The sequence below is a fragment of the Amphiprion ocellaris genome, chromosome 4 (assembly GCF_022539595.1).
Source record: "Amphiprion ocellaris isolate individual 3 ecotype Okinawa chromosome 4, ASM2253959v1, whole genome shotgun sequence".
NCBI classification, from domain to species: domain Eukaryota; kingdom Metazoa; phylum Chordata; class Actinopteri; family Pomacentridae; genus Amphiprion; species Amphiprion ocellaris.
The window spans coordinates 8,319,060-8,332,296 of record NC_072769.1 but is presented as its reverse complement, the minus strand read 5'-3'; the positions used below and the strand labels follow the sequence as shown (position 1 = coordinate 8,332,296).

The 13,237-nt window shown below is 41.1% G+C and overlaps 1 protein-coding gene across 9 annotated transcripts in view; it reads right to left on the bottom strand.

The window, feature by feature from the left end:
- The window catches only part of add3a (adducin 3 (gamma) a), a 128,412-nt gene that overhangs the window by 33,586 nt on the left and 81,589 nt on the right, over nt 1-13,237 (bottom strand). For all 9 annotated transcript variants that reach the window (XM_055009607.1, XM_023272334.3, XM_055009608.1 and 6 more), the window contains one exon: nt 11,996-12,241. In XM_055009607.1, coding sequence (XP_054865582.1) covers nt 11,996-12,190 — 195 coding nt within the window. In that variant the 5' untranslated portion in view covers nt 12,191-12,241. The remainder of the gene's footprint in view (nt 1-11,995; nt 12,242-13,237) is intronic.

Genomic DNA, 13,237 nt, shown 5'->3' with positions numbered 1-13,237 from the left:
TCAAGCAACAGACAGCGCTCTTCTCGTGAAGCTGCATTTGTACACATCTCCTACACTTAACTTCCTCTTTTCTCTGCTCCCTGCGAATCTCTCGAGTCCCCCCATGGGACCGATCCATTAGCGTAACTCAAATGGAGTCGGGTCTTTGGTTTTATGCCCATGTGGGGCTGTTTAGTTAAAAGTGGCGCAATCACCAATGTCAGGACACATACAGTCCCGAAGCACTGCTGGTTCTGAACCCCAGCCAGACATTCCTCCGTCCTTGGTGGTGAGGTTGCTGTGGCAACCCCTCTGTTGCGGATGTCTGACAGTGGTGGGTCAGGGCTTTGTTGTTTGAAGTTGTTGTTGTTGTTCTGGGTATCTGTCAGAGACTGTTGTGCCATCAAACTGACATTATAGCCGCATTGCTAAAGGCACAGCTCATTGCAGTCAGAGCATGAACACTATTCACTCGGGCAGATTCTGTGTTCCTGACTCGGCTAGAAAAGTCTTTGTTTTCAGTTTGTGCTGGAGAGTTCCCACTAGCCTCATACTGTCAGCTAGCTGGACACTGGTTGCTTGAGTAAAACAACAACATAACAAACAGAAATCCTATCACGTGATACTATCAAACCTGCACAAATTAGCTTGCAACTTGGGATTACTAGTGTAAGCTGTGACACTGACATTTTGTCAGTGTTTTAAGTTGATATGGAGAAGGTCAATTTCCTGCCAGTGTGCAAAAGCCTGCTAGGGGCTGAGTAATTTCACTATGAACCTCCCATTAACCACTGTCTTCTCCCTCTCCACTATCTACATTTTACCGTTTCACAATCTCCTTCATTACAGGAAACAACAACAACCAGCAACCTACACGCTGCAATTTTTTTGCTGAAGGTATGGATTGTGCACTAAGTCAGCGTTTTTCTGGAAGGAAGACCTTCCTGCATGCAAATTTTTCACCAAAACAACTCCCCTGTCACTGTTTTGAGTTAACATGGCAGCATCCTGTCCCAGATGATCATGATTGGTTTAAAGAAATACAAACATGCTCTGGCTTTTTCTCCTCCTATCGAGGAATGATGAAGTGCAGCCAGACCATTCTACATAGTGCTGTGTCTGTGCTAGAGAATGATCTGACTTTGCGAGACTAGAGCCCAAGTGGCGAAAATGTCATCATCTGCTCAAGTCTGTGCAAACCCCACTGCAGAGCCTAAAAGTTTTGTCTGTGCAAATGACTATGCTACAAAGAAGTAATATGCATGCTCAACATCAGTTTGCATGCATGGAATACATAGATTCCAAACAACTGTGCTTGTTTGGAACGTGTCCTGTGGGGAGACTAAAATGTGGTATAATAACAACTACACATCTGCGCTGTCCACATTAACAAGGAAGTATAATCAAGGCTTGACTTGAAGGCAAACAGATGCCTACTGAAGCACACAGCAGATACAAAACAAAATTAGCATTCATTTAGAGTTGTGTTTCAAGACACTTTATTACAAATGTGAATTTTCTTTTTGACTGGAGATAAATATCTGAATTTCTAGCGGTTGAATGTTCCACTATAACCAACAAGAAACAATCTGCCGGCAGAGGTCAGAATCTGAATCAGTAAAGTTGCAAATCAGTCAAATTAAAACCATGAACTGAAAGGCGATGAAAACCTCCATGGAGCTAAAGAAAACTACAGAGTCTGGTAATAATTCTCCAGCAGAGTCACCTCGAACAGCAACTCATTTCACATACTAGTAATCATATTACTCACTGTTATATAAAAACATTGGTTATAGCTACTTTCAATTTGATCTTTGTTTTCTGCAGTTCACCACATACAGAATCACCAGGGAAATATTTCAGAGAGCAAACTTTGACAGTGAACTTGTGGCATTTTGGGGTGAAACTGACTAACAAAGCACATGAGCATAACAACACACAAACAAAGAAACACACACACACACACACACACACACACACACACACACACACACACACACACACACACACACACACACACACACACACACACACACACACACACACACACACACACACACACACACACACACACACACACACACACACACACACACACACACACGAGCAGGCATCTGCTCTACAATTTGTGTATGCACTTTCCCAAGAAGATTATGACAGCAGGGATTTGATTTCCATCATCTAAACAGATTAATCCAGCGACCTAAAGTGGATCGTATCATTAATATTTCAGCACAAAAACCCACATCTGCAGCAACCAAAATAACATCACATGTCAAGTGTGTTTTTTAGCTGCTGGGGTTTGACTGCTCGCTTTTTAATCACAACTTCCACTTTGATCCAAAGACAGGAAATCAGATGAACCGGGAAAAAAATAGGTTACGTCATTACAGTTAAAACACATTCACACCTGGGGTGGAAAAAACCACAAATATCCATCCTGTACCCTGCCAGTAAAATCACTGACAGACAACCAGGTTAAGCAGATCTTCACTTATTGCAGGAAAAAATGTGATCCAATCAGAGCGATGAGGAAGGGTTTCCATGACGGCTCCGAAATGGCAAAAGCTAATCTTTCAGAATGGAACTACGGCGGTCTTGAGGGGTATTAAGTCGACAGAAAGATTGGAGCTTGGCCAGCCCCTCTGTGGAAGAGTGGAAGCCTGAGAGTGGAGACAGACTACTTTTGTAAAGTTAAAAAAAAAAAGATTTTAAGAGATCAAACGCCAGTCCGCCTGAGGCACATCACATAATAAATCAAATCTTTGTACTTTAGTCTCTATTACTTTTCTTATTTTATATTGTCTTTGGATTGCTTCCATGGGACAATGTTGCTAATCTGAAGACAAGCTGGACTGTCAGGATTCATGCATTACTGAAGGATATTTCATCAAGGCAGATGCTATAGAGAGTATTTTATCACCTTTTTACTATTTGGCGATTGGTGAACAAAAGCACATTTTGTCACAGTCACGTTCTAAACAGGACGATAAAGACTCTTCTTCAAACTCTTCATGTAACAGCAAGTCAGTTCTTCCAAGAGTTTGTGTCATCTGAAGTTTCCTTTAGCTGTAATGCCATTGTTTGTGTTGAAATTACTGTTGCAGATACAGGTGACAGTTAAACTGGTGTACGTCATCCTGTGGAAAAGAAAGATGGGACTTTTTGATGATTTTGCTGGAGCAAAGCCAGTCCTGCATGACTGTGCTTGTGGCTTCAAAGAAATCTGTGACGCTTCCGATGGTTTCATCATTACCTCTAATACACTTGTGTCCTCATGTGGAGTAAATTGTGGCTTTCTATGACTCACTACAACAAAGTTTAATTAAGTGCATTAAAAATAAATCTGGCTATTGTTTAGGCTCACAGCAAAACAAGGCTTGAAAACAACAAGCAGCTTGTACTGGACAAAGACTAAACTCAGCCTTAGCAGCTGAATATCAAATGTCAGGTAGTGTTTTCTTATAACCATGAACACTGTGTTTTGGGGTCATCTCCTGTAGGTTAGGATTACATTCTCACTCCCACAAAAGTGCGTCACCTGAAAGTGCATAATGACCTGCATTTTCAAGTATCTTGGTGATGAAATGCATCTATTGCCTCCTGGCCAAATAAAAACTAAAGGAGTAAGTACAGAATCTAAACAGAACTCCTCTGAAATATTTAAGGTGAAAATACTCTGCAAAAGATAACTAAATGGCAAACACACAGACCAGATGAGGACTGTAATTTCAGACGGAGACCCTTCCTGTATCAGCACAATGCTGTCCTTTCAAGCCACCAATGTGACAGTGTTACAAAGTAGAGGAGCGCCTGCCTGCAAGCTTGCTAATACTATTGATCCCCCCCTCATCTAGCCCCAGAGTCTGCGTCAGTGAAATTGGTCCCTGACTTCGGTGCCAACGTCTTGCTGCTCTACATTAGCTCTCTGCCCTTTTTCTTAAATCTTGCACTCGTTCACCTCAACAGAAAGCACAGAGAAATCTGAACAAATGAGTTAAATCACACTAATAGTCATCTTTGAAACTTACAACAAAGTTTATCAGTGTATGCAAATGACCATGAACTGTGTTTGGATTCACATGTATGTGTGTCAGTAGTATACAGGCTTTAAGATAGGGACGTACCAATCCAATATTTTCTGTTCTGATTCAGACTTTGGTATCTCATCTTAGGACATCTGCTGGTAAACATGATACCAATTTAAATTCCAGTGTTCTAGTTTCCTTTAATTACTCTGCCAAGGAACGCGGTGGAGTGATGTGATAATCGGCGTACGTTTGTCCTTCTGTGAATCAGTGAATCCGTCTGTCTGCGCAAAACATTACTCTAAAACAGCATAATGGATTTGGATGAAATTTTCAGTGAAATTTTGTCAGAAATGATGTAAAGATCAACTCATTTGGCAGGGATGTGGCTTCCAGTCTGGATCTACGGCTTTGTTAAGGATTTCCGTATCATTGCGAGATAGCGTCACAGCGTCACTGTAACTATGGCAACAAGCGAACACATCAGCCGCCTCCTGACGATCACGTGACTGCGATCCTACTACTAATCCACTGAGACTTATCTGTCAGAAAAGATATAAGGAACAACTGATTAAATTGTGGGGGTGTTTCAGAGTCCCATCAATTCCCGCTGCATATTTAGGTCACGCGATTTGGTATCCGTATATAAAGTACACATGCCTAACACATGCCTGTGCTCAGTGCAATGTCATTTTTTATTAAAGATTTCATCCGTCGGAAATGATACGACTGAGCAGCCTTGGCGGAGCACTGCACTCTCTGAGTGCTTTTCTTGTTTAAAATTTTTAGTACATTACAGCGTTGCCCGGGATGGAAATTCTGAACAATTCACAACAGCCAATTAAATTATACTGCAAAATGAAGTCAGAGGACACAGTTTCAATCTCTGACGCAATTATGTTGAACATGGTCACATGACTGAAACAGACCTATTATGTCACATGATATAGGGCACTTGGTTGGCATAGATAAACAGCCATAAGCTTATAAAGACACTATAATAACACAACTTGCCATGAAGATGAGCGCACTGGCCGGCATCCATTAAGCATCACAGGGTACTTTGTCATGGTTTACATTTTACTCACTAAACTCCCACAAGGCTCTTTGCTGAAACAGAACCGTTAGCAAGTCTGAGCAACCGCCTCCTTGGGTCGCTACAGTGTTAAACAGTAATAGACCCCACCTGCTGTCGCAACCAGGTACTACAGCTAATCTAAAATACATTATCTGGCATGCATGTCCTCCTTCTTCTGCCTAATCCATTAATATATTTTGATTGTTTAAATTATTAATGGCAGTCAATCGATTAATCATTAACATCCCTACACATTACACAGTGTGAAACTCACTGGAATCATTGTCATGCAAGGCAAGAAGAGGCTAGGGACTGCTGTATAAACTGAGACATGGACAAGCAGTGTTGCTTTCGTCAACGAAAATTATGACGAAATATCGTCGTAAACGAACCTTTATCACTTGACGAAAATGAGACGAGACGAAACGTAAATGGTGGTTATGTGACGATAACTATAATAAAATATATAATACAATATTGTTGACGAATAAAAATAAGACGAAATTCGGTTTACAAAAAAAAACTCTGCTGAAATGTCTCTTCATTTTCGTTGACCAAAACGAGACGAGACGAAATTATTTCGTCTTGTCTCGTTTTCGTCAAGTGATAAAGGTCCGTTGACAACGATATTTCATCATAATTTTCGTTGATGAAAGCAACACTATGGACAAGGAAACTGTATTTTATGTGAATCTGCTTCATAAGGTCAGTATTTGCAGATGGTGTATCTCTATTTTCAGATATGTTCTTGCACCACAGGCACAAAACAAGCCCTAACTTTATTTTGGTGAGTGACTAAAACTTTTCTGTCTCTGATTTTGAGACAGAAATAGATTCCAGTTGCCAAATGGAGAAACTAGTGTAAAGCTTGCTTATACCAAAAGAACCAGAAACAGTCTTTTGACTTTTACCCTCTCTTTATGTGGTTCCCAAAGCAGACTTAGTAACAACTCAGTATGTTGCTCTAATCCCGAGAGCACTGCTCCACTCCTGGAGGTTTTGCTAAGTTCAGCACCCAAGAGATGTTGTGAAATGCCAAACTGAAGCAGCTGCCAAGACATGGCTCTGAGCTGGAAGGTGGTGTGTTCAAAAGGAGACTCTGGACTGAGTTCAACCAGTAATGTTCCACCAAATGAGACCTTCAGGACTTTAAAAAGTAAAAAAAGAAAACATAATCATGAGCAGTTGTGACATTTGCCTCACACGAGGGGATTCTCAGCAGAACCCACCTAGGCACCATAAATTATCCACTTGTGTTTTCTCGTGTACGCAGTGTGCGCTTCCTCCGAAAACCACACGATGAGAGCAAATGAGGCTGAGTAAATTTACCACTTGGCATCGGTGAATAATTTCTATGGATGATGAACAAACTGTGCCACAAGCTGGAGAAGCACAAAGGAAGAGAAAGGAGAGGGAAAAGTAATAGAAGGGAAGAAAGCGAGATGAGCGAAGACGCTGAAAATAGAGGCAGCATATGGAAGTACGACTCCAATTCAATTTCATCTGATTTAATCTCATGCCTCTGATGGCTTTTGACCTTCTAGACTTTTTCAGTGGCAGAGTCACGGCAACCTATTACCCAGCAGCTACAGGGAAACACAGAGAGGCTTTACCGGAGAATTTAACACTAACAAATTAATATGATTTACCAACCATGACATCACGAGACTCGGATTTGCAGCCAAAAATCCGTATCCAGGATCCTTCTTGTGTATGAAATGCAACAGAAAACCACCTCAGAGTGCCTCATAAAAATGCCTCAGGGCAAATTTCAATCTTTGCATGTCATACAAAACACTCTGATATAACCAAGCAAGCCTCCTGAAAGTTTCTCTTCCTTTTCTCTTCATATGGCACTAAATTATCAAATTAGTAACAGTAACTGGAAGAGACTGCCACATGCACTAACCAGGAGTTCAGTAAGGGAAAAATAATGCTCTCCTGTTTATCTTGAGGCAACTAGGGAGCATTTTTGTTTGCACAAATGTGGCATATTCCATCTTTAATAGTTTTAAAATGTCATAGCTACATCCAAATTATGTTGTTCCAATTTCTATAGAAGAGATAAAAGCATTTTCATCTTTTAGGCTGAAACCGTGATTAATATTTATGCCTTTGCCATTCCCATTAAAGCATCATGGGATTGTTCAGGAAACTTGATAGCAAACTTGTGGCAAGCATGTACTTCCTACATGTTTTATGTGCATTAGTTATTCCCTCCCTTCTCCCCTTAATCTGTTATCTTACATTGTTTGAATGCATATTGCTGTTGCATATAAGCAAAGCAAATATCCATGCTGCTGTACATAAAGATCAGATAACTTGTTGAGCTAAAAAAGCAATGCAATGGTTCAAGGCTTCGCCGTAGCCCTTGACTTTTAAAGGTAAACACAGCTGTATGAATGAGTGGAGTGGATGAAGTCAGCTGAGTTGATTCAGTCCCGCCTGTTCTATATTGGTCCGGCTTTAAATACAACCTGCCATCTGAGCAATAGAAACATGTAATCTGGGGCCGCCACTAGACCCATAACACTGGAATGAAAACAAATAGAGAAAAAGCAATGGGAAGAAAGCAGGAGAGGGTAGGGAGGCACATGCGTGGACATGCAGCTGGTCACGTGTTTTTGTTGTTGTAGCCGAATATAAGGAAAGCAGCAAACTGAGAAAGATGGAGAAAGAAATGGAGACAGTGACCAGCTGGTGTCAACACATTTGTTACTGTTGTTGTAGCTGAATGTGAATAAAGCTGCACTGAGGGGCACAAGTGTCTTTATGTAAGGGTTGGAAATACTATGCAAGCCACAAGGAGCCACCTGTCACTGCCGACTGAGAGCTGTCTGGCTCGCAATCCAAACCACATCAAGAGGGAAGAATGTCCACAACATTGACTACCAGTGCAACAGATATGCAGAACAACAAGTAGACACACAAACACAGTGTGATACATCTGTAAATAATGGTGGTAAGCAACCTGTGACATCCAGCTGTTGAAATAACAGTTATTAGTGGTGAACAGCTGAGCAAGCGTCGTAAGTCACACCAAAGGCATTTAGCGTAATACAGAAAAATAACCGCAAAAATGATAATTAAAACATATTAACAGATTTTTAGCTACTTGAGGGCAGAAGAATAAGCTATAAGCACCACACTGATGCATTATTACATCATAAAGATTAAAGTGTATCAGCAGCATGTGTTACTAAAAAAAACATGCAAAAAAAATGACAAAAAAAACCCAAAGTAGCCTGCTATTTGATTTGTGTCAGTGGTGTGGAAAACATTCACGACTGTAATATTATCATATTATAAATTTATACATGTTAGATGTGCCAAAATACTGATGACGTCTTGCACTAGTGTCAACAGGTTGTTGTCTTTGGCTCAGGAAATCACCAAATCAGTCAGTCAGCTCTCCCCAACTGCCTCTGCTATGAAATCAACAGGCTGAATCGCTGTCGATAAGGACGGACTGGAGCCAGCTGTGCCAGACACACCAAAAATACCAGTGATGGTTGGTCACAGATGGTCAATAATGTCCCATCAGTGTCCTCCAGCCAACTCCAGTTTAGAGCCCTTAAATGTACTGTAACGTATTGGTTCACCCATGACTGTAGTTGAGGTTCTGACTCACATACACATTCACAGACAACGCCAGAGTATCAAGTGGAAACCTGCATCAGCAGCACCATGTTTCTGCCCTTCCAGACATCTGACACAAAACACAGCATGCCACGAAAACCACACCGGGCATGTGCAGAATGTGGATCACATTTAAAGCTTAAAAAAGGAACGGGCCAAACCGCCAAGCAGCTACTACCCAATATCAATCACACTCACATACGTGCACACACTCCCAGGCTTGTATTACTGCACTTGTGAGGTGGGTTTGTTCATAACATGCATCACCTCTGCAATGCCCATCCTTATCTTTTATCTAACTTTAGCTTTACCATAAATCTGTCCCTGCTGACTCTATAACTGCCACAGCGTATTTGTGTCTTCAAAGTAATTCAAAGCACAAATGCATACAGACACACACACACCTTGCACCTACATCCCATTGTAAACAGTGAGCAGCACTTTAGAGAGAGACCAGCCTTAAGTCAACAGTGCAGAATAAATATTCTGAGTGTGTAGGCTGAAAGGCAGGACAGGATTGTAAAATTTCCACACAAGGTGACGCAACTGTCCAAAGGGCGCAATAACAAGATAGGACAACACTGTTTCATGAGCTTGACTTGTCTATGAGTATTACTGGGCTATTGTCACCAGAGTTAGGTGTCAAGCTCCTGGCAGTGATGCAAATGCAAATTTCGAGTCTTTGGCCTTGTTTCGACTGCAACTCCTAAATCTGTTATTCTTAGAAAATCTTAATTGTGTCCAGTCTCATTTTAGAAAGTCTAGACACCAAGAAATCCACATGAAATGCATTTTTTTCCAAAATTGGATGCAAACCACATTCAGAGGTGTTCTGAAATGCAATTCAAAACTTGCTTCAGAAATCTAGAGTGGTGGTAGTCTTGAGTGGAATCCATGCTGCTGTTAACAACATGCTGTGGACAGATGTCAGAATAAAAGGTCTGCTGCCACTTTGGGGACGAGGCTTCTACCAGAACAAGACAATTTATCAAGATATCTTGATGTTGAGTAGGCTGGTGATGTCTAGACACAGTAATCCAATCTGATCACATGCAAATACTAGTGTGGACAGTCTGTTCTCAATATCTGATTGAGAAACACATCTGATTTGTCTGCAATCTGAACAAAGTCAAAAAGGAGACAAACCAATCAAGATTCAAGGTGAATATTCAACAGACCTTAAAAAATATGAAGTACATTGCTTTTCTGTGACCCTGAAGTCAACTGTGAGCTTTTTGAGTTGCTCCCTGTAATATTCACCATCTCTGCCCTTCATCCTGATCCTGGCACAGACTTCGGTCGATAATAAACCTGTAGCATGCAGATACTTTATCCGAATACTTTACAGTACTATGAGCAGCTCAATAATTAATACGTGCCATAGCCAAAGGGCTCAGACCTCTAACTGTGTATCCAGCACTTAGCTAGTACAGCAACAGTAAATCTTAAGAATCCAGACCTCCAGGAGAAAGAAAATCAAACAACAACATTACTTGCATTGGCTGAAATGTGCCCTCTGCTCATGAATTTGTTTGCTTCATCAAAACCTGACCTAACATGAGTGCTGTCGGCCTGAAGGGCACCTGGAGAGTTTCCACAGTAAGCCTGAGCGAGGGTGTGGTGGCTGGTTGGTATATTAGGGTTTTAGCGGGTTGCTGACTGCTGTGAATTTGTGGTCAGTGTCCCAATATCAACACAAGTACATGTGATGTACTCACTGGTGTAACTTCTTTAGAAATCACTCGATTAGGGAATAATAACTGACAGAAAAAGAAAACGGGAAGTGATTGCTCAAACTATTAGTCAGTGAGGTGAAAAGTTCTTTGCTCACAGCAACTTCTCCACTAAGCATTCTGTCATCTTGGTAACTACACCTTGGCTTGGACAAGAACAATCACTTATTATTTGCACACAAAAGTAGACAAATAGCTTTTCATCCCTTCATCTCTTCAATACAAGTGTTGATCTTGGTCACGGTTGAAGGAGCTTATCCCAGCATGCTTTTAATAACACTTGGTATTTAAACTGGACAGGTCGCCAATCTATCAGGGAAAAAGAAATATAGACAGACGAGCACTTTCACTCTCAAGATCATACTGACAGGCAAGTAACCGGTTCACCTAAGGAATCTGGAGCACCCAAATAAAGCCAATTCAGACAGAACATGCAAATCCCACCAAGGAAGCCTGAGCCTGGATTCAAACCTGCATCCTTCCTACTGTAAAGGCGTCTCACCGCTCCAACCTGCAATCTATAACTTCCTCATCCTCCAGGATCCTGTCTTTGTATAGTACTTATGTAGAAGATATGCTGCAGATGTACACAAGGACCCATTCCCATCGTTTCCACATTGTTTGCTTCGCATAACACCAGGGTTAAAAGAGGCTTTGGATAACCCCATTACCACGGTTTTCATCATTAGGCACACAGCAGGTTTTCAGTCTACACTTGCAGGTTTTGTTCCCTTTCACAGTGTTTTCCAAATAAGTAACTGCCATCACTACCCCAACTTTGAAGCCTAAAATTGAGATGTCTCCAGTAAGAAAAATTTGCTATTGTTTAACCTTGTTTAATGTGAAAATTACACTATTTATCAGGGCCAGAAACTGTGAGAATAGAAGAATTTAGTTTTCAACTTTCAGACCATTCTAGAAGGAATCATGTGTGGCTTTCAGTTCTTCTTTTGGAGAACATTAACAAAATCTAAGCTTAGTATCGGGACATTTGGTTGATATCTTTTTGTTCTACAGATGCCACCTAAAAATTAACTGTTTGTACTAACTAGATAATGCAAAAAAAAAAAAACAAAAAAAAACTATAGTCTTACACAATGCCACGAGGAGACAAGTATGGAAACAAATTATAAATGTAAGCAGTAAACATACAAAGCATTTAGAGTCACCTTTTATCTCCATTATTAGTGGCAATTGAGGGCATTTGGGAAATTCTTGTATATGGTGATTCTTTTTTTAAAAAAAATTGTAAAAGAAATGATTGCATAATTGTTTAGTATTAATTGCAAAATAGCTGTGCCATACTTCACAATGGACATTTCTGAGCTCTCGCTCCATCTAGCATGGTTGTTTCCTTAGAGGTGCCGGATTTTATATTGCAGTTAAAAATGAGCCCACATTGAGTAAAAATCTGCCAGGAGCAAAAATCGCCCAGAAACCACTTGGGATTCAGTGGGTTGATGGCTTCAAACTTTGGATATAGGAGAATACCCTCTGGATGGAACACCGTAAATATCCCTTTCTCTCTTTTAACTTACAGGACTCTGTAGTATCTGTGTGACACGTTTCTTCTGCTCCAGAACGTTGAAGTCCTGCCGGAGGTCGGGCGACATGTTTCTGGCCCTGATGTACTCTGGATCGTTGACGTTGACCCGGTCGAAGTATCGCTCCCTGGTCCCTCCGCTGGGTGGGGGAGGAGTGGTCACCACCCCCTGATGACTGTCAGCACTCATGCCTGCTTCACCTCAACTCGTCTGCTCTATGGCTGCCGCTCTGACTCTCACCTGAAGAGCAAAGAGATGGACATGTTAGAAGATGCATCATCATGTCTTTTAAGAGGCAAGTGGGGAAAGTTTAACATGAACCATAAAGTAACACATGTGCTTGGATATGTTGCAGTTTTCCATAAAACTTGAATGGGAGTGTGGTGAACAAACAGCATATAGGAGGATTAAAATTAAAGACGCATTAAGATGTGGTACACAAATAAGGCAGAAATGAGGACGCAAAGCAGATTTTCTAGGAAAATACAATGCAAAAGCAGAAAGGTGCCATATTTTTGGAATGTGTATTTTCACGTTTAATTTTTATGCTACACAACCACAAAACCTTTACTGATGGACAGACACCTGAGGATTTGTAAAATTATTGTACTACTGTTGCCATTTTCTCGACAAAAATGACCTTCTAATGTGAGGAGTTACCTAAAATAGCGAGTAAAAGTGACAGAATCCTTTCAGAACTAATGGAAAACACCTGGAACGAGAACATCAAATGTACTGACAAATAAGATAAGGACTGATCTATCATCATCAGACGAAACAAATGGAGTCACACTGTGTGTTCATCAAACAAGAAAAGCACAGCTCTGTTACTGGTGGAACTAAGAGATGTGCTGCTCTTTGATTAGATGTAAATAATACCATTGTGCAGACAACAGACTTTTGTTGAGTCACGAGTGCATGTATGCATTAGCCAGGTCACACTGACAGCCCACCGAACAAAGCGTACGAGGAGTACTGTTGTTTGAACGTCCAGGCCTTGACTGGTGAGCTGGTTTACTCCCACTGCTCATTCTCAGGTCACCTGGCAGGAAAACAAGCATTCTGCAGGATACAGGATTTGCTACAGCAAAAGAAAATAACTGACCTTCTCAATACTTTGTTGTCATGCCAACAAGAGTTGCAGCCAATCAAGGCGAAACAGACAAACACATGAGATCTAATACACCTTGGACAAGAAGGAAAATCCTCCAGGAGCCCATGCGGGATACATAGCTG